Source organism: Salmo salar, chromosome 14 (assembly GCF_965601325.2).
Source record: "Salmo salar chromosome 14, fSalSal1, whole genome shotgun sequence".
Taxonomy (NCBI): domain Eukaryota; kingdom Metazoa; phylum Chordata; class Actinopteri; order Salmoniformes; family Salmonidae; genus Salmo; species Salmo salar.
Genome location: NC_138304.1, coordinates 28,338,684 through 28,360,863, shown reverse-complemented (window position 1 = coordinate 28,360,863; position 22,180 = coordinate 28,338,684). Strand labels below are relative to the sequence as shown.

Below are 22,180 nucleotides of genomic sequence, written 5' to 3'. Positions count from 1 at the left end.
TGATTGATTGATAGATAGATATCTGATTCTTGCGAATGAGCTGTCCCTACTGATGAGGTGGGAGGAGCTCTTTGAGGGATGAGTCTTACTTTAGGTAAATAAACAATAAGCAGTGTTAGCTAAATAACAAAATCACCCACAGATGACAATATATTACTTTATCAGAACCAGATGAGAGGAGGGTAGCACTATGGTAGTTACTCATAGCTCCACTTTGTGTCTAAGCAGAGCTGTCCACAACGGGGCCTACTGTACTGTACAGTCAGTGTCGGTTCTCTAGTCTAGAGGAACTAATGGGATCATTTGGCTGTATAAATTATGTCAATTATTTTGTTTATGGGAATCTCTTCCAAATAGACTTGCTATAATCTGTGCAGAATAAGAAGGATTTGTGATTCTAAAGGGAAATCCTGAAACGTATGGAAGTCTGAAGATACAAAATGGTCACAATGGTAATGAGAAACAAAATAGTTATGAGATAGTTTCAGTGTTATGTAAAGATTTACAATATGCACTGATGAAGCAGTGTCCTGTTCTGAGTGCTAGATGCTACATCCATTATAAAACAGCTGTCACGTCCTGACCAGTAAAAGAGGTTGTTTGTTATTGTAGTTTGGTCAGGGCGTGGCAGGGGGTGTTTGTTTAGAGTGTTTCGGGGTTTGTTGGGCTATGTTCTTATTTAAGAGGGGTGTTTCTTTATAGTGTTTCGGGGTTTGTTGGGCTATGTTCTTGTTAGTCTATTTCTATGTTAGTTCTAGTATGTCTATTTCTATGTGGTGTTTATTGGGTGGACCTTCAATTGGAAGCAGCTGCTCCTCGTTGCTTCTAATTGAAGGTCCTATTTAAGAGGGGTGTTTTTTCTATGGGATTTGTGGATAGTTGTTTCCTGTTTTGTGTTCGTGCACCTGACGGGACTGTTTAGTGTTGTTTTTGTATACGTGTTTCTTTTGTTTTCCTTCTTTAATAAAATAAGAAGATGAGTTTACACGTTCCCGCTGCGTTTTGGTCCAATCCCTACGACGCCCGTGACAACAGCTCTCTCAGTGTGTGGGGGATGTAGTGTACTGTAATGTACCTGGTTTTGGATGTATTTCCAGAAATGCACTTACGCTCCACAAAATAGGAATTGACCTCAATTTTCCACACTATCTGGCCCTTGTGCGAACCATTCACTCCGCGGCTCTTGTAGTCTAGAAAGTTCTCAGACGAAACTTCTTCTGAGAGAGACGAAAGAGAGGGAGGTAAGGTGAGATACAAAGTCCCATTACATTATCACACAAGCATTGTCAGTTACCTGTGGATATGTGACATTAACTGTGTCTGAGCACCACAACACCACCTTTAGATTACCTCAAATGATAAGGGAAGGCAGACTGGACATGACCTGACCTAACATGACCTGAGTCATCGCATTGCTCTCTATGTAGTGTACACACAGTCCCTTTCAAATACTGTAGACTTTAATGAACACATTCTAGTTTTTGTCCTATACACCTCTTCCTCTTCCCCACAAGCTAACTTCAAAGAAGATCACATGCAGTATGTGTAACAGCTTTACAAGATTGGAAATAAACTGCACTTCATCTCACTGTTTCTAGCTGCCTCACTATCATCTACTATTACGTATTGCTTTGGTCCCTTCTATGAAAATCAATGTTATGGCAGTGCTCACCGATGAGGTACATGCCGATCCAGTCCCCAGCGTCCACCTCCTCCTTGATGTCCCAGCAGATGAGGATGTCCTGGGTCTGACCGATGGCATAGAGCGAGGTGCTGACGGTGAGCGTTGAACGGCTGTGTGATGTCACCAGGTCTGTGTCGCTGGTCGAGCGGTGCATAGTCGCCACGACCTCGGGAAAGCCATTCTGGAAGTTGACGTTTGGGAACTGCTCGGGATTGTAGCTGTGGCGGATCGGGTGCTTACAGCGCCGGCGGTTCTGGGACGAACGTGACGGGGATGCCATTGCTGCTAGTCCGAGTCCGAGAAACCTGTTCTGGTCCAAGTTCTGGAGAAGAGGAGAGGAAAGAAGGAGAGAAACTGTGAATGGGGAGGATGGAGAGCTAGTACTGGAGAGAGTTTAGGGAGGCCAAATGTTAGCATTGCTATTTCTGCGTTTTTGAGATACATACTGTAGATGAAGTCCAATCAAAACTTTCATCGCCATCTTTAAGAACATTGCAGGTGTATTTTTCAGTTGGTTTATTCTGGCAGACTAAGAGGTAGTGATTTGTACCATCCTGCAGAGAAAGTGGAGCTACAGTGGGAATATTGCCAGCAGGAAATATAATCCCAAGATCCTTCGGAAGTTTCTCCACTATGTAGCAATAACTTCTGAGTGGGAGGAGAGACAACAATACCTAGTTAGTGAAGAGGGAGCAGCACAGTGCTATGAGTGAGGAACACTCCAGGGCCCTGTCCTGCTCAGACTGTTCAGAGGCCTCTCTCTCTCTCTCTCTCTCTCTCTCTCTCTCTCTCTCATATGTTTACATTGCCAAAGCAAGTGAAATAGCTAATAAACAAAAGTTAAATAAACAATAAAATAATGAACAGTAAACATGATACTCACAAAGTTCCAAAGGAATGGAGAGTGTTCAAAACAGTCTGAATGGGTTTAATGAAGCCTATGGATTGAGTAGAATATAATATAACTTTATTGCGCCAAGGATGCATGTAGTTACATGTAGTTACTATCAAGCATGAGATTCCCACATTGTAGACTGTACATTGAATGTATTCACTAATCATGTACTTTACCGTCGCAAATAAAGGTGTGGTTCAGGTATGAATGTCTGTGAGACGTTCCTTTACAGTGATATCCAATACCAGGAGTATCAAACTCCAGTCTTTGATGCTGTGTCTGCATGTATGTATTACAATCATACCAGCGGCGCAAGAAGTGGGGGGGCATAATATGTATATCTTTTTTTTATCCAGTCGGATAATCACTCCAAATAGCCTTCCCGACTGCTTGGAGGCATCCGCATGGTCCTAAAGCACACAGTTGCCTCGTTTTTAAAAATAATATTCCAGTGATAAAACTGGGGGGGGACGAAAATGCAATTTCAGAAAGTGAAAGTTGCACCCCTAAATTATACACTTCAACAGTGTTTACCAATCCTGCCCATGGGGCCGCAATGGTTACACATAACTACGCAATAGACTAGAAACATGATTTAACTAGTTAAAGGCTGATTTGTAATTCATATACACAGAAACAGAATTGAATGATAGTACACTACACTTCCTATGCATTATGTAAATACTCTAAAACCAGTTCATCTTAATATCTACTTTCTATCATCTGCACTGATCTGAGGACACAGGATAGGTGTAGAATTTAATCAAATGAGAGACTTAATTTCAACTAGGAGAGAATGTGAAATGCTTTATTGAAAGAAGTTCATTATCCAAGTGTTATAAATACATAATACATGCATTATAAATATTATAATTGTAATCTTATATTATAAATAGAAGTTCAATCTGTAGTTCAATGTACATCTGGTGTGCATGATAAAAATAAAGAGGAGGTGAGGAGAGAGGTGTGAGAAAGAGTGTAAAAGACAAAAAGGAAAAGAGGAGCAGGGATGACAGCATATGATTCATGAATTACAGTGCGACTAAACGTAAAATTCTCTCAGTTCATCGTAATTGGATAATAGTGTCTCTCGCGGTGTCGCCTCAGTTGGCCCGAAGGTTATCTTAAGAGCGGGTGAGGTGGCGATGACGGGACTGGGGGTTGGCATCCTCTCTCACATCAAAACATACCTGCAGACGAGAGACAGATGGAGAGAGAGATAAAACACAAAAAACACAAGGCTTAATCATGCTAACACTGTCAGTCATCATAATCATCAGGGGGTGAAATGCAAAACTGACCTTGGATCATTGACTCTGAGACTACTACATCTCTAGCTGTATTTCAATGTAAAGCATCTTTAATAATACTTCCTGTTGACCCGACCAAGGGACCTCTCACCTCTGATCATGCTGTGCCCTCTATGTAGCCAGTTCAGATGCGGGAGGGGTTCACCGACACAGCTGATATAACCTAGAGGATTTAGGCAGAAGGGGGGCAGAGGGATGAAGTGAAGGAGAGAGACTGATATTGAGAAAATAAGGTAGTTGAAGAGACAGTGTTCACCAGGAATCTGTGTGTGTCTCACCCGTTGTCCACACTAAGTGACTGAAGAGTACTTTATACTGAAAAACATGTACAGACACACGATGACAAACAATATAGTGTTTTCTACATTATTTTCTACATAAATAGAAATAAAGAACGTGTCTTACTATTCTCCATGGTTGGCCCTCTTGCCTGTTCTTTGAAGGTGGAAGGAGCCACAGTTATACACCTGAGCCTGCTTACTGCACAACACAATCCATCAATCAGATTGATACACGAGTGTGTAGCTGTGGGTTATAGGGTGTCTAATTGTTCTTCATTTTTCAATATGGGTGACTCTTAAAGGAGCCTGTTTTGTTTTTGTACAGACATTACCGTTACCTAAACAGTGAATTGAATAAATGCAGTTGACATAGCGAAGTAAATGGAAGAATTATCTTATTGCAATGTGGATGGCTCTTAAGAGCCTTTGGTTGTGCATACTGTAGTTGAGTCTATGGTGTTGCCAGGGAACAGCACCCTCTTCGAAGAAGTAGGAGGTGAAGATCTCCCGCACACGGATTGCCTCCTGTGCTGCATTGTTTGCCCCCATCCTTGAAAAATCCTGCAGAGCAGCAGACCTCTCCTCTGGCACATGGTAGCGAGCTGCAGATCCCCTCCTGGTCCTCATGTACATCCTCATGAAGTTATGCAGGACACAGGTAGGCAGTCCCAGAAGGCCCTGGTCACCCAACCGTGCAGTGCCCTACACGGAAACTATAGGCAATCGTTTTGAAGGAATCTCCAGTTGCAAGGTATCTGCAGGAATATGGAAGATAGTCATTATTAGACTTTTACATCACCAGGTCACTGTGGATTTCAAAAGTATAATATCTCCTAAACAAATCATGATAACATTGGATAGACAGATGCATGTGCACACACATGGGCATGTGTAGCACGTGACAATAGCAGGATCATATCAAGGATAGCATCACAAATGAATACAGTTGAAGTCGGAAGTTTACATACACCTTAGCCAAATACATTTAAACTCCGTTTTTCACAATTCCTGACATTAATCCTAGTAAAAATGCCCTGTCTTAGGTCAGTTTGGATCACCACTATATTTTAAGAATGTGAAATGTCAGAATAATAGTAGAGAGAATGATTTATTTCAGCGTTTATTTCTTTCATCACATTCCCAGTGGGTCAGAAGTTTACATACACTCAATTAGTATTTGGTAGCATTGCCTTTAAATTGTTTAACTTGGGTCAAACGTTTTGGGTAGCCTTCCACAAGCTTCCCACAATAAGTTGGGTGAATTTTGGCCCATTCTCCTGACAGAGCTGGTGTAATGGAGTCAGGTTTGTAGGCCTCCTTGCTCGTTCACGCTTTTCAGTTCTGCCCACAAATTTTCTATGGGATTGAGGTCAGGGCTTTGTGTTGGCCAATCCAATACCCTAACGTTGTTGTCCTTAAGCCACTTGCCACAACTTTGGAAGTATGCTTGGGGTCATTGTCCATTTGGAAGACCCATTTGCGACCAAGCTTTAACTTCCTGACTGATGTCTTGAGATGTTGCTTCAATATATCCACATACTTTTCATTTCCTCATGCTGCCATCTATTTTGTGAAGTGCACCAGTCCTTCCTGCAGCAAAGCACTCCCACAACATGATGCTACCACCCCCGTGCTTCACGGTTGGGATGGTATTCTCCGGCTTGCAAGCCTCCCCCTTTTTCCTCCAAACATAACGATGGTCATTATGGCCAAACAGTTCTATTTTTGTTTCATCAGACCAGAGGACATTTCTCCAAAAAGTATGATCTTTATTCCCATTTGCAGTTGCAAACCATAGTCTGGCTTTTTTATGGCGGTTTTGGAGCAGTGGCTTCTTTCTTGCTGAGTGGCCTTTCAGGTTATGTTGATAAAGGACTCGTTTTACTGTGGATATAGATACTTTTGTACCTGTTTCCTCCAGCATCTTCACAAGGTCCTTTGCTGTTGTTCTGGGATTGATTTGCACTTTTTACACCAAAGTACGTTCATCTCTAGGAGACAGAACGTGTCTCCTTCCTGAGCGGTATGACGGCTGCATGGTCCCATGGTGTTGATACTTGCGTACTATTGTTTGTACAGATGAATGAGGTACCTGCAGGTATTTGGAAATTGCTCCCAAGGATGAACCAGACTTGTGGAGGTCTACAATTTTTTCTGAGGTCTTGGATGATTTCTTTTGATTTTCCCATGATGTCAAGCAAAGAGGCACTGAGTTTCAAGGTAGGCCTTGAAATACATGCACAGGTATACCTCCAATTGACTCAAATGATGTCAATGAGCCTATCAGAAGCTTCTAAAGCCATGAAATCATTTTCTGGAATTTTCCAAGCTGTTTAAAGGCACAGTCAACTTAGTGTATGTAAACTTCTGACCCACTGGAATTGTGATACGGTAAATTATAAGTGAAATTATCTGTCTGTAAACAATTGTTGGAAAAATTACTTGTGTCATGCACAAAGTAGATGTCCTAACCGACTTGCAAAAAGTATAGTTTGTTAACAAGAAATTTGTGGAGTGGTTGAAAAACTAGTTTTAATGACTCCAACCTAAGTGTGTGCAAACTTCCGACTTCAACTGTACATAAATACCACTTGAAACTTGATGATGAGTTGATCATTTGAATCAGCTGTGTAGTGCTAAGGCAAAAACAAAAATGTGCACCCCTTTGAGTCCCCAGGTCCAGGACTGAGAACCACTGCTCTTCATTGGGACCTCTTCATCTGCACACAGGCTTTCAAAGCTCTCTGTATCTGAGGGCATAAAACATTGCAATAAACAGACTTCATTTTACTCAAATTAGACAGCACTGAATATTATGTTTCTATATCTCTGTTCTCACTTCTAGGGACTGGAACTACACAAAAGTACCTGCCCTATCCAGAATAGCCTACTCACCCTTCTTAATGGCTGTTACCTAGCTACCTACAAATGCATTTGGAGTTTGTTTTTACAATGATAAATACATCAAGACACCTAGCTAAAATTAAGTTAGGTAGCTGGTGATATTTAATTAACTTAGATATACAGTTTGTAAAGTTGGCTAGATAGCTAGCTGCTACTTTAGCAGTTCATTTGAGTTAGCCTGCACTATAGCTAGTTAGCTAATAATACATTGTTTAAAAAAAACTTTTTTTACTGTATTTACTTACTTGAATAGGTTCTCCCAGCCATGTGAACGATTGGAAACAGCGCAGCAAAGTTTGTTTGTCACCAGAGCGGTTTAGAGCATATTACTATTTACCTGTGAATAAATTCATGAAATAAAGAATGGATTAAACTATTTACTAACCAGACCTTCATACAAACTTGCTATGCTGAATTCTTGATGCACAGTTGAACGTGCTGCTATATGCTGCCAGCACACCCACAAGTGAGCCACTCTGGGCGGCCGGAGCGGCAAGCGGCACAGAGTACTAATGTACACAAGGCATTATTGTTATTTTATTGTGTTTTTGCTAATCTTTTCTTACTTTTTAATTCTGCATTGCTGGGAAATGGCTCGTAAGTAAGTATTTCACAGTAAAGTCTACACCTGTTTTATTTGATGCAGGCAAAATTTGGACTCAGGGTCAGGAGTGGCGAAATATGATTTCTTTCAGCATCTTGAGAGAAAGCTAATGCACAGTTAGATAGGTTCTGTAGAGGTGTTATCTTTATCAGCATCATAAAAGCTGATAGTATTTCAATCACATCAAATATGCATTCAAGCCAAACGGAAATATTATCAGAAACACGTTGGGTTGTTTTCACAGCTTTCTATTTTCTTACAAGTGGTCAAACTGATGTCATTTGGAAATGTTGCACAGAAAAACTCCAGTATTTTTGTTCTTGTATTTTCTCCCTGTTTCCTAAACATCTTTGCTATGTGAAAGAAGCAGAGATGACAAAGAAAACTTTACCAATGTCAACTAGACTGAAGCATTCATTCTATCAATTTATGGCATTATTCTGGTGAGCAAGGGTTTATTTAGTGTTCTAGGGCAACATATAATGACAGAAGAGAAGCTCCATATACAGTATCTAATGATAGACAAGTTGACTGCCATCTCTGACTGTAGACTACAGCGCATTTTCTATATTAGCGCATTAGGGTCGGGTGCAGGCCTCAGATTTTCACTTTATCCCATACAGGAAAGTATTCAGACCCCTTAACTTTTTCCACATTTTGTTACCTTACAGTCTTAATCTAAAATAGATTAAATAAATAAAAATCCTCAGCAATCTACACACAATACCCCATAATTACAAAGCAAAAACAGGTTTAGACAATTTTGGAAATACATTAAAAATAAAAACAGAAATACCTTATTTACATAAGTATTCAGACCCTTTGATATGAGACTCGAAATTGAGCTCCGGTGCATCCTGTTTCCATTGATCATCCTTGAGAAGTTTCTACAACTTGATTGGAGTCCACCCGTGGTAAATTCAATTGATTGGACATGATTTGGAAATGCACACACCTGTCTATATAAAGGTCCTACAGTTCACAGTGCATGTCAGAGCAAAAACCAAGCTATGAGGTCGAAGGAATTGTCCGTAGAGCTCCGGGACAGGATTGTGTTGAGGCACTGACCTGGGGAAGGGTACCAAAACATTTCTGCAGCATTGAAGGTCCAAGAACACAGTGGCCTCCATCATTCTGAAATGGAAGAAGTATGGAACCACCAAGACTCTTCCTAGAGCTGAGCAATTGGGGGAGAAGAACCTTGGTCAGGGAGGTGACCAAGAACCCGATGGTCACTTTGACAGAGCTCTAGAGTTCCTCTGTGGAGGTGGGATAACCTTCCAGAAGGACAACCATCTCTGCAGCACTCCACCAATCAGGGCTTTATGGTAGAGTGGCCAGACGGAAGCCCCTCCTCAGTAAAAGGCACATGACAGCGTGCTTGGAGTTTGCCAAAAGGCACTTAAAGACTCTCAGGCCATGAGAAAAAAATATACTCTGGTCTGATGAAACCAAGATTAAACTCTTTGGCCTGAATGCCAAGCGTCATGTCTGGAGGAAACCTGACACCATCCCTACGGTGAAGCATGGTGGTGGCAACATCATGCTGTGGGGATGTTTTTCAGTGTCACAGACTGGGAGACTAGTCATGATTGAGGAAAAGATGAACAGAGCAAAGTACAGACAGATCCTTGATGAAAACCTGCTCCAGAGCGCTCAGGACCTCAAACTGGGGTGACGGTTCACCTTCCAAGGGGACAACAACTCTATGCACACAGCCAAGACAACGCAGGAGTGTCTTCCGGACAAGTCCCTGAATGTCCTTGAGTGGCCTAGCCAGAGCCCGGACTTGAACTCGATCGAACATCTCTGGAGAGACCTGAAAATAGCTGTGCAGCAAAGCTCCCCATCCAACCTGATAGAGCTTCAGAGGATCTGCAGAGAAGAATGGGAGAAACTCCCCAAATACAGGTGTGCCAAGCTTGTAGCATCATACCCAAGAAGACTTAAGGCTGTAATCGCTGCAAAAGGTGCTTCAACAAAGTATTGAGTAAAAGGGTCTGAATACCTATGTAAATGTAATATTTCAGTTTTTTTATATATTTTTATAAATTAGCAACAATTTCTAAAAACCTGTTTTTGCTTTGTCATTATGGGGTATCCTGTGTAGATTGATGAGATTTTTTTTTTTAATCAATTTTGGAATAAGGCTGTAACCTAACAAAATGTTGAAAAAGTCTAGGGGTCTGAATACTTTCTGAAGGCACTGTATAGTCAGGTGGCTGTTAGCAATTTCGGGCAGGTGCGGTTGAACTAGTGCACACATCCACATACACACACATTGTCTCTACTCAGTCACTACTCAGTCAATGCTGGCCAAGTGAAAGACGAAGATATGTCTGTTAGTCTGCCCGGGCAGCTGGCCAACACAATAGACAAGACCCCCACTCCGCGCTGAGAACAATCCACCAACACAATGACCCCTCAATAGCCTGTCTCATTAGAGCCACTCTCTGGCCCTCCAGTGTGGAAGTACATGCAGCTGCCAAGCATCCTCTTCAACAACTCTGCCACTGTTCTTCAGCAACAAGGTCACTTGTCTGCCTTGATACAACCTCTGTATGGATGGAATGCCACCATACACAACACACACTGTTTAAGACATATTTGAGCAGAAGTAAAAATAGAAAGGGAAGAGCACGGAGGAATGTGACAATTTCACTTGTCATTCTCTGCTGTGTGTGCAGGTTAAGTAGAAAAATTGGGTAGATAGAATAGTTGAGTAGATAAAATACTAAAATGGTGAATAAGCGAGGTCAAAAAAAAAGGTTAAGGTATACAATAAAAGCTTCATATTAAAACACCAGACAGAGAAAATACTACAGTACAGTGGTTTATTCTCTGTCTATCTCTGAGTTGGCCTATTAGTTAACTCCTTTTAGGAGCCATATGAGATAACTTGGCTCAGTGATCATCAGTTTCCCTGAACTATCTGCACTGTGCAGCAACTGAAGACATTAGTCCACTTACATAATACAGTAGGCCAGGCCTACATAGCTCTTCTTTCACATGAGCTCCCAACCAATTAATACATGCAGAGATGCAGACAGTATAATTACCCTCCTTATCACCTTTAAAGGCTGCCAACTCATTGTAACAATATCACCATACTAGTAGAATGAAGGAGAGTTGTAAATCCCTTGTGATTAAATACAGTAAAAAGGTTGAGTGAAATACAAAGAAGTTTTGTGGAGAAGTCTTGCTATAAAAAGAAAAGATGCCTCTACAAGGTTGGACAGTTGCCAGCATGATGCATGGAAATGCCCCACTGTAATGAATCCCATACTGTAGGCTAACTACCTCTACATAAAGCTCATGATTTTAATCTAATTGGATTTACTCCCTGAGATGAATCTGAAGAATAGGACCTGGTGCACTATCATCCCGGCATCACAAATTACACTACAGCGAATCAGCGTGAGGCTAAACAAACCCCATAGCTGATCGCAGCGTGCAGTGTGCAACCATGGGAACGCAGTTAGGACAATATGGCTGCATTTAGCCAGGCAGCCCAATTATGATGTTTTTTTCAATAATTGGTCTTTTGATCAATCAGACCAACTCTGAAAAATATCTGATGTGAAAAGATCTGATGTGATTGGTCAAAAGACAAATGAGTGGAAAAAATAGCAGAAATAGGTTGCCTGTCTAAAAGCAGTCTATATAGCATTCTGTTGCATCCAGATACTGAGATCCTGATACTGTGTCTTATTCACGGCACTAGATTAGCAGCAACATCATAAATATCCTTCCAGTCAAAGGAGCAATGTTCAGTCCTCCTAATGCAGCTCTGCACTGGGGCTGGCTAGCTGGTTGGTTAGATGACTCACTCAATGCATTTTTAAACTATGTATTGAGCAGTGGCTCAGCATTATACTTCCTTCTGCTCATTTAAATCCACAGGGCTAAACCAAGCAGGGCTGGAGCAGGGAGGTGCATTTTGGGGGATTTTGTAAAAGTGCTCTCCCCTCTCTCATCCATTCAGAGGCTCTACTGTTACTACTCCATGCTCAGAGACTTGAGGAAGACAATAGATACATATTGATTAAATGTGCTCAGTAAGGTGTATCAAATTGATTAATTGTCCTTCAAATACATGACAGTATAGTAGGCCTAATATATACCAGCCACTAAGAGGCGGCAGGGGTGATCAATTAGGCCCTCAAATCCATTCCAAATGTAAGTGTATAATGGTTGCAGACAGTTGGCAGGCAGGGAAATACAATCCCTCTCCAACTTTTATGAGGCTGGGAGATAAGTGAGTATTGGAGGCAGCAGAGAACAGAGAGTTTACAAGTAGATCCTGACTAGACAAAAGCCTGAAGAAGCTTAAGGAACAAACAAAGAAATAGTTCAAATTAGTGTGAATTGGTACAAATCCACATGGAGAGTTTAACCAGAAATTCGAGGATATGGAGAGATAAGAGGTAGGATAAAACAGAGTATTCTGTGGTTATGTCTCCTTGTTGTTTTAATAAATCAGCAACTCTGGTCAGTGTCTCTGTCATAATTTGCCCCAGGCAGTTTTACTATATTTTCTTTACACTGAACTATCCCACTTGATTTACACTGAGTAAAACCAAGTAAAGAAAATGCTGTATAAACGTCTAGCAACATTGCCAGTTCATAAAATATTGTCTATGGGGCAACCCACACATCTCAAATAAAATGTATTACATTTTACTTTCCTTGATCGACAATATGACAACAGACACTGAAACTGTAGCAGGAATATTAGCTTGATTTTCCATATGTGCCTTTCTTGTATTCATAGACCTTTCACAGTGAACAAGCTGTCTCCTCCACAGTGGTGATTTTAACATGGATCAATAGACTGCGGGTCCCCCTTCTACATGGTAGCTTGAGTCTTTGGCAGTTACAGGTGAATCAATAGTAATCTGGTCAATCTCTCTGCTACTGATCAGGATTACTGCTATTACTGCTACTCGTGGGCACTGACTGCCTTTTATGATGAAAACAGTTTCTATCTCCCTGTGCTCATCGGGCTGGAACAGCCTGTGTGTTGTAGGCGGCCTATTGTAGCAGTAGTACTATGGTAGCAGTACTAATATGGTAGCAGTAGTACTATAGTAGTACTTTAGTAAATTACAAATATTGCCTTCCTCCTTATCTCACCACTCCATTCTATGTAGTGTTGTATTTTAAATTCAAACAGAACAAGACTCTCTCTCTCTCTCTCTCTCTCTCTCTCTCTCTCTCTCATATTATGGTGGGGCATCCCTATAGGATTGACCTACTCTGACTTGGTTATACAGACTCGATGAAAACACACCCTACGAATGGAATGCCTAAATCAATACTCACTTTCTAATATCAACAAACACTGCGAGACCTTTCATAGTCAGCCATAGTAGTAAGCTACAGTACAGGGGTGAATTTTAGTGGCTGGCCATTTGTTAGCGCATCCATGGAAACAATCTCGTTGTTTGAGAAAATACGAGGCGTCAACCTCAGTCAGTATTATATTGTAGCACATAGAACTCGTGATCCCATAAATCAAAATTAACTAGAGATCGATTCAGACACGAGCACGTATCAATTTAGCCACGACTATCTTATTCACAGATGGACAAATAAATGTATCTAAACGTACCTGGGTCAGTGTCACCTGCCTTTGAATCATACTAGATGAAACTTCAAATTCTTATGGCATTTCTCATGTTTGGGTGTTCTAAGAATAGGACATCGCACATCCTCCGTTGAGCCATGTTCCAGGTTTGTCGGACGATTTTCTGAACATTCGTAGGGCGATGCTGCTGTGCAGTGGTCTTTCTCTTGGGTACCACAATGCTTCGACCAATAGCGGACCATTTTGCATCAATTTAGCCTCTGTTTCGCTGCCCCCGCCCATGCACGCATCACGCACAAATTAAAAGCCCACGCTTAGCAAGGCACTCGCACGCATATCAGAATTACGTATTTATACTGAACAAAAATATAAACGCAACATGCAACACTTTTACAGTTCATATAAGGACATCAATCAATTGAAATAAATCAATTAGTCCGTAATCTATGGATTTCACATGACTCGGCAGGGGTGCAGGCCCACCCACTGGGGAGCCAGGACCAGCCAATCAGAATGAGCTTTTCCCCACAAAAGGCCTTTATGACAGACAGAAATACTCCTCAGTAAAATTTTAGAGAAACAAGCTTTTCGTGCTATGAAAAATGTATGGGATTTTCCATTTCAACTCATGAAACATGGGACCAAGACTTTACATTTATATATTTGTTCAGTGTATATAAACTCAGCAAAAAAAGAAACGTCCTCTAACTGTCAACTGTGTTTATTTTCAGCAAACTTAACATGTGTAAATATTTGTATGAACATAACAAGATTCAACAACTGAGACATAAACTGAACAAGTTCCACAGACATGTGACTAACAGAAATGGAATAACGTGTTCCTAAATAAAGGGGAGGGGAGGTCAAAATCAGAAGTAACAGTCATTATCTGGTGTGGCCACCAGCTGCATTAAGTACATCAGTGCATCTCCTCCTCATGGACTGTACCAGATTTGCCAGTTCTTGCTGTGAGATGTTACCCCACTCTTCCAACAAGGCACCTGCAAATTCCCTGACATTTCTGGGGGGAATGGCCCTAGCCCTCACCCTCCGATCCAACAGGTCCCAGACGTGCTCAATGGGATTGAGATCCGGGCTCTTCGTTGGTCATGGCAGAATACTGACATTCCTGTCTTGCAGGAAATCACACACAGAACGAGCAGTATGGCTGGTGGCATTGTCATGCTGGAGGGTCATGTCAGGATGAGCCTGCAGGAAGGGTACCACATGAGGGAGGAGGATATCTTCCCTGTAACGCACAGCGTTGAGATTGCCTGCAATGACAACAAGCTCAGTCTGATGATGCTGTGGCACACTGCCCCAGACCATGACGGACCCTCCATCTCCAAATCAATCCCGCTCCAGAGTACAGGCCTCAGTGTAACGCTCATTCCTTCGACGATAAACGCGAATCTGACCATCACCCCTGGTGAGACAAAACTGTGACTCACCAGTGAAGAGCACTTTTGCCAGTCCTGTCTGGTCCAGCGACAGTGGGTTGTTGCCAGTGATGTCTGGTGAGGACCTGCCTTACAACAGGCCTACAAGCCCTCAGCCCAGCCTCTCTCAGCCTATTGCGGACAGTCTGAGCACTGATGGAGGGATTGTGCGTTCCTAGGTATAACTCGGGCAGTTGTTGTTGCCATCCTGTACCTGTCCCGCAGGTGTGATGTTCGGATGTACCGATTCTGTGCAGGTGTTGTTACATGTGGTCTGCCACTGCGAGGACGATCAGCTGTCCATCCTGTCTCCCTGTAGCGCTGTCTTAGGTGTCTCACAGTACAGACATTGCAATTTATTGCCCTGGCCACATCTGCAGTCATCATGCCTCCTTGCAGCATGCCTAAGGCACGTTCACGCAGATGAGCAGGGACCATGGGCATCTTTCTTTTGGAGTTTTTCAGAGTCAATAGAAAGGCCTCTTTACTGTCGTAAGTTTTCACAACTGTGATCTTAATTGCATACCATATGTAGGCTGTTAGTGTCTTAACGACCGTTCCACAGGTGCATGTTCATTAATTGTTTATGGTTAATTGAACAAGCATGGGAAACAGGGTTTAAACCCTTTACAATGAAGATCTGTGAAGTTATTTGGATTTTTACGAATTATCTTTGAAAGACAGGGTCATTTCACAAATGTACAGTATGTCCATAGTATGGAAGCCCATTCCCCCACCACTTTTGTTTCTTCTCAAAATGTAAATATTATCTAAAAATGTTGAGATACATAAGTAAACCTTTCAAGATATTATTTCAACATTTCGAGATTCTATCTCAAATATTCAAGATACTAAGTCAAAATTTCGAGATACTACCTTGAAGAGATACTAACTTGAAATATCGAGATAGTAGAACATTCGTATAGGATATGTTTCTTCATTTGTAGCATTACGTGGCAATTTCCATCTATCCACCTTGCAAAGTTCAGCACAGCACCGCAAACGTGTGGAGAGCTGGTATTTGCCCCAACAATTTAGATTCGGTTGAATAAAAAAATATTGACACAAAGTAAAAAAAGTTAAAAAAAGGAACAATACTGTTGTTTAGACTGATTTGCCTCATGATTTGTCAACTCATGCACAAGGAAACAACATCCCCAGTTTACTGACCCGCAACACTGGGGCCCCACAAGGGTGCGTGCTCACCCCCCTCCTGTACTCCCTGTTCACCCATGACTGCGTGGCTATGCACGCCTCCAACTCAATCATCAAGTTTGCTGACGACACAACATTACTGGGCTTGATTACCAACAACGATGAGACAGCCTACAGGGAGGAGGTGAGGACACTCGGAGTGTGGTGTCAGGAAAACAACCTCTCACTCAACGTCAACAAAACAAGGAAGATGATCGTGGACTTCAGGAAACAGCAGAGGGAGCACCCCCCTATCCACATCGAAGGGACAGTAGTGGAGAAGGTGGAAAGTTTTAAGTTCCTCGGCATACACATCACAGACAAACTGAAATGGCCCACCCACACAGACAGTGTGGTGAAGAAGGAACAACAAATAAAATCAAATAAATACCATTTTATTTGTTACATGCGCCGAATACAACAGGTGTAAACCTTACAGGGAAATGCTTACTTATAAGCCCTTAACCAACAATGCTTTACTCCTCCTGTTGTGCTCATTTCATGTTAATTCATTCTGTGTTCTCAGTCCAAAATGACCGCCCCATTATAGCTGATTATAAATCCATAATAATACATATATTATCCCCTAATGTTGTGTTAGATCTTTTTATCATCTTAAGTTCTTGTGAACATTACACATTTTGAACTTTGCTATTTATGGCCTGTAGGGCTCATTGACCTGAGCTCATTGTAACGACTGCCATGAGAGAGAGTGGACCAAAACGCAGCGGAGTTAGTGTTCATCATATTTAATTATTAAACGGAACACTATACAATTACAAAACAAGAAACTGACAGCCAACAGTCCTGACAGGTGAAACACAATGACAGAAACAATTACCCACCAAAACCCCAACGGAAAAACGTGCACTTATGTGTGACTCCCAATCAACAACGAACCTCAGCTGTGCCTGATTGGGAGCCACACACGGCCCAAAACAAAGAAATACAAAAACATAGAAAAATAACATAGAACGCCCACCCAATGTAACACCCTGGCCTAACCAAAATAAAGAACAAAAAACCCCTCTCTATGGCCAGGGCGTTACACTCATACAAATCGTTTTTGAGTTCAAATGTTTTTATTTTGACTATAACAAATACTCAGCTGAGATATATTGTGCTATTCATCAGAGACAACTTCACTGTCAGTTTCCTGGCCTCTCTCCTCCTCACCAGTCTCATGATCAAAGATATGATCAAGAGCCTCGCATACAGTATATTGTTTGGTCATTGTGCTGCAACAGAGCAAGGCCTCAAAAAAGCTTTATATACCAGAGCTGCAAGACAAGTTCTATATATTATTGAAACAATGTTGAGATTGTTTATGAGAATGCCAACAGGTGTGGTTCCCATGGGGGAAAGATTCTATTGGGGGTTGCCATGGAAGCCAAGAAGGGAAGTGAGGTGTGTGTGTGTGTGTGCTCAAACGCACATGCATGCGGGGGTCTGGAGAGGAATTGTTTCCTTCTGATGAATGGGCATGTGCCTGAACTCAATTTTATACGCTAATTGTAGTCTCACCCATTCATTTCTAATGACTGGTCATTTTTGACCGGGAACACAACAGGTGTACAAAAGTTAAATAAAACACCCAAAATGTAATGAAAATCATCTAAATGTATTTTGTGTGTTCAGATGCCCTGTATGGCTGGCGGGCGACGATGGCTGCGCCCGGCTGGCGGGCGGCGATGGCGGCGCCGGACAGGCGGGCGGCTCTGGCGGCTCCGGACAGGCGGGCGGCTCTGGCGGCTCTGGCGGCTCCGGACTGGCGGGCGGCTCTGGCGGCTCCGGACTGGCGGGCGGCTCTGGCGGCTCCGGATTGGCGGGCAGCTCTGGCGGCTCCGGACTGGCGGGCGGCTCTGGCCCAGGATTCACCAGGCTGGGGAGACATGAAGGAGGCCTGGCTCTGGGCGCAGGCACTGGGGAGACCCACTGGAGGCCTGGTCCGTGGAGGCGACACAGGAGAGACCAGGATGGGGAGACCCACTGGAGGCCTGGTCCGTGGAGGCGGCACAGGAGAGACCAGGATGGGGAGACCCACTGGAGGCCTGGTCCGTGGAGACGGCACAGGAGAGACCAGGATGGGGAGACCCACTGGAGGCCTGGTCCGTGGAGGCGGCACAGGAGAGACCAGGATGGGGAGACCCACTGGAGGCCTGGTCCATGGAGGAGGCACAAGCTTAACCAGGATGGGGAGACCCACTGGAGGCCTGGTCCGAGGAGGAGGCACAGGATAAACTGGGCTGTGGGGGAGCACTGGAGCACTTGTTGTATGTGTCGAACTGCTTTGCTTTATCTTGGCCAGGTCACAGTTGCAAATGAAAACTTGTTCTCAACTAGCCTCCCTTGTCATATAAAACCGTTTTACAGCTGATTTATTACTATGTCAGACCCTCCAACCAGGGTCCAGATTTGACCTGGTTAGGTTAGCCCAGGGGTTCTCAAACCTCTCCTCAGGGACCCCCAGATGTTTCAAAATGTCATTTTAGCCCTTAACTACTTCACTAGATTCACCTAATCAAGGGTTAGTTGACGAGTTGAATCTGCTGTGCTAGTTTTGGAATATATCAAATACATGAACTGGCTGGGAGTCCCCAAAGAGTGGTTTGAGAACCACTGGGTTAGCCTACCAGATCAGGAAAAACTCTGGGTCCCAGGAAAACTTTCCTTTGTACTGTGATGAATAGTGCCACCATGTGCCCATTACGTGTTGCATCACCCTCCCTGAGACCTGAAGTAACTTGTGCTTCTGACATTCACAGAAGCCTGTTTACCTCCGCCATCTGAGTGCTGGCTTTCGCTTGCTTTCTTGCACTGTGACTGCTACACTCAGACCTTTTTTTAAAGGAGGCTCTGTTTGTAAAGATAAGGGTATGTGTTTTCTCACCTGTCATAGTTGAACACACATATTGTAATGCAGTTTAAGCATTTATTTAACTAGGTCAAGTCAGTTAAGAACAAATTCTCAGGTTTAGGACAACAGATTTTTACCTTGTCAGCTCAAGGATTTGATCTTGCAACCTTTACAATTACTAGTACAACACTCTAACCACTAGGCTACCTGCCACCAAAGCATCTGGTAAATGACTGGTATACAATTCCACTGAAGAATGATTTTGTAATATTGTTAGGGCTGGTTTCTCGGACACAGATTAAGCCTAGTCCTAGACTAAAAACATGTTCAATGGAGAACCTTCATTGAACATGCTTTTTAGTCCAGGGCTACACTGCTAGAACAATTGTTTCTATCTGTAACCTAAAAGGGTTCTTCGGCTGTCCCCATAGGAGAACCATTTGAAGAACCCTTTTGGGTTCCATGTACAACTTTTTCCACAGAGAGTTCTACATGGAACCCAAAACGGTTGTACCTAGAACCAAAAATAGTTAACCTATGGGGAGAACCCTTTAGAATCCTTGTTTCTAAGAGTGTAGGCTTAATCTCTGTCTGGGAAAACTGTCCCTAAATGTTAAACAAAGTGAAATATGAATAATAGGATGACTAATAGGATGCTCTCCAACCAGTTTCTGAGAAGAGAAGTGTGAGTAGGGAAGTTCTGAGTAATACCAAGAACAGGCTGCTCTGAAAATAGCTATTGTGGATAAATTGTTGGTTTTCTTTCACCATAGTTATGGCAACTAGAAGATGGTATGATAGAGGCCTACAGTACATAGAGTATGATAGAGCATAGAATATGCATCTTTCTCAACAGGTAGACCGATATTCAGTTGCTCAACATTCAGAGCCACAAGGCACAGATAAATAAATACTTGATTTCAAGACTCTTAATTTATTTTATGAACAATTTAATGCAAAGATTCAAAGATAGTAACATCTCAAGTTCCTGAAGCAAATAAAATGTACACTTTCTTGTATAGAAAAAAATGATTTAAAATGTAATTTGTATTGTAACTTAGAATTTAGCAACAAATGTTGAGTACATCAAGTCAGAAGCAAAACTACACATAATTGTAATCGCATGTACACATTGAGTTGTGCTGAAATTCCCTGAGAACATTAACATAAAGCCCTTCTCAAAGCATGCAAACAAAGCTAAACATCATGGAAAACATAAACCTTATCAGGCATCTTGTACATCATTTACAAACCATATCAACAGTTTGTCTGCTGTAGCTCAACCTGGTAGAGGATGACTCTTCCAATGCCAGGATTGTGGGTTCAACTCCTAGGACCACCCATATGTGAAATATATGCATGCATGACTGTAAGTCACTTTGGATAAAAGTGTCTGCTAAATGGCATGTTTTTCACCTGGCAGGAGCTCACCAGAGCTACTGTAAGTACCGGCACCTGAAATGTTCTATTGCTTGAGCTCCTGTTCCTCTTATAGAATATTAGCTCAAGGGGCCTCCTGAGTGATGCAGGCATATAAGGCATTGCATCTCAGTGCTTGAGGCGTCACTACAGACCTGGGTTTGATCCCAGTCTGTGTCACAACTGGCCGTGAACGGGAGTCCCATAGGGCGGCGCACAATTGGCCATCTGGGTTAGGGGAGAGTTTGGCCGGGATCTTCAGATGAGCTGTGTTTCCGCCGACATATTGGTACAGCCTGGTTAAGGAGCGCGGTTTTGTGGGTCATGTTTCGGAGGAGGCATGACTCGACCTTTGCCTCTCCCGAGCCCGTTGGGGAGTTGCAGCAATGAGACAAGATCGTAATTTAAAAAGGGGGTAAAAAAAAAAAATAGAATATTAGCTCAAACGTATTGTAGAGTTCCTGCACCTACATTTAAACAGTACCGGCATCCAAAACCGGAACCTATACTCTGGTTTGAAGACCAGTTCCTTTCTCATATTCATACGTGTTATGTGGACTTTTCTGAGACGTTATTCTACTGTTGCTATTTTGGCTAGTCGGTATATGTCTCTTCAGACATGGGATGCGCTTTGCAAGTAGTTTCCTGAAGTGACTCTGAAACTTTTTCCCAACAAACGTGTAAAAGACAGGGCTCACACAACAGTAGAGGTATGCTATATTCCTAGTGACATACAGAGCGTAGTTAAGCACTTCAAAACATGGATCAGAATCATCACTGGTGGAGATCTGGAGGGCCCTCAACAGAATTACAACATTGTATGGGGTCCAGCACACAAAAAACGTGAATATAATCACGAAAATCAGCTTGACTGCCCTGCACTTCCCTCTCATCTGGGTTGACATGATTCGGACCGTGATTCTAACATAGCAGTACATGACCATAGCCAAGGGAAACAGGAAGAAGATCACAAACTGCTGATAGTAACCAACCAGCTGCCATTTTATCATGATCTCATTGGAGAAGCCCGTCTCCTCACAAAGGTGTCCGACATGAGGATCCTTCCAGACGTTGTATAGAACCAACTCATTGACACTGGCCAGCAGGCTGATACACCACACGACTGCCGAGGAGACACAGGCGTAGATCTTCCTCCTCCGTTTGGCGGCGTTGATGGCATGGACCACAGCCAGGTACCGGTCAAAGGTCATGAGAGTGAGGAAGAGGATGGAGCTGTAGAATCCTATGAAGTACACGCTACCCACTAGCTTGCACATGACCGGGCCAAAGATCCACCCATAGAAGTAGTACAAGGCCCAGAAGGGCAAACTGGAGGCGAACAGCAGGTCAGAGATGACCAGGTTGAGGAGGAAGATGTTGGTGACACAAGTGAGCTTCTCATATTTGTAAATAATGCACAGAACCAGCCCATTCCCAATGATGCTCAGCAGGAAATTGATGGTGTACAATATTGGGGTGAACTTGGCTCCAAATCTGTTCACATCAGCTGTGACACAAAAATTCACCACTTTATCCACAACATAGATGGGGTCTGTGTAGTTATAATCCATGTCATTTTCATCGCTGAACAAATCCAAGAAGTCTTTGTACTCCGCCATGGTTGTCAGTCTCGTAACCTGTTTAAAGGTTGTAAATATGTTTCATTTTCTGGTCTGCTATTATTAGTATTTGCAGATTGCAAGATAAACAGGTAGTTACACAATATTTAGCTGGTAAATATGCTTTCATTTCTTTAATAAAATTAAGTAAATACCAGAAACTACTCATTTTAACTACTTAACTTCTCAGTCAATACCCTACAATCTGCAAGTGGACTGTATACTTAAAGCAATACGTTAACAACTTACCAGTGTGACTTTTCTAGGTCCTGGTGTTGTGATAGTCAGAAAGGAAGTGTTGTTTTCCTGTTAAAAAGTGTCACTGCTAGTACAGTAGGTTGAAGCTTTGTGTGCGAGAGGGGTTGGTACTGCTAGAGATATGTG

At 42.6% G+C, this 22,180-nt stretch overlaps 2 protein-coding genes across 2 annotated transcripts in view; both read right to left on the bottom strand.

Annotated features, from left to right (window-relative positions):
- LOC106569213 (E3 ubiquitin-protein ligase HECW1) overlaps positions 1-13,546 on the bottom strand; it is a 65,993-nt gene extending 52,447 nt beyond the window's left edge. Inside the window, exons 1-3 of the mRNA XM_014140349.3 lie at positions 13,293-13,546; positions 1,673-2,006; positions 1,110-1,217 (exon numbers count right to left, since the gene is read on the bottom strand). Coding sequence (XP_013995824.3) covers positions 1,110-1,217; positions 1,673-2,006; positions 13,293-13,322 — 472 coding nt within the window. The 5' untranslated portion in view covers positions 13,323-13,546. The remainder of the gene's footprint in view (positions 1-1,109; positions 1,218-1,672; positions 2,007-13,292) is intronic.
- A 6,145-nt stretch (positions 13,547-19,691) lies between these two features.
- On the bottom strand, positions 19,692-22,135 carry ccr12a (chemokine (C-C motif) receptor 12a). The gene is given in 2 exon segments (NM_001173762.1): positions 19,692-21,814; positions 22,046-22,135. A coding segment is annotated over 1 exon segment (1,116 nt). The 5' UTR covers positions 21,797-21,814; positions 22,046-22,135; the 3' UTR covers positions 19,692-20,680.
- Between the last annotated feature and the right edge of the window lie 45 nt (positions 22,136-22,180).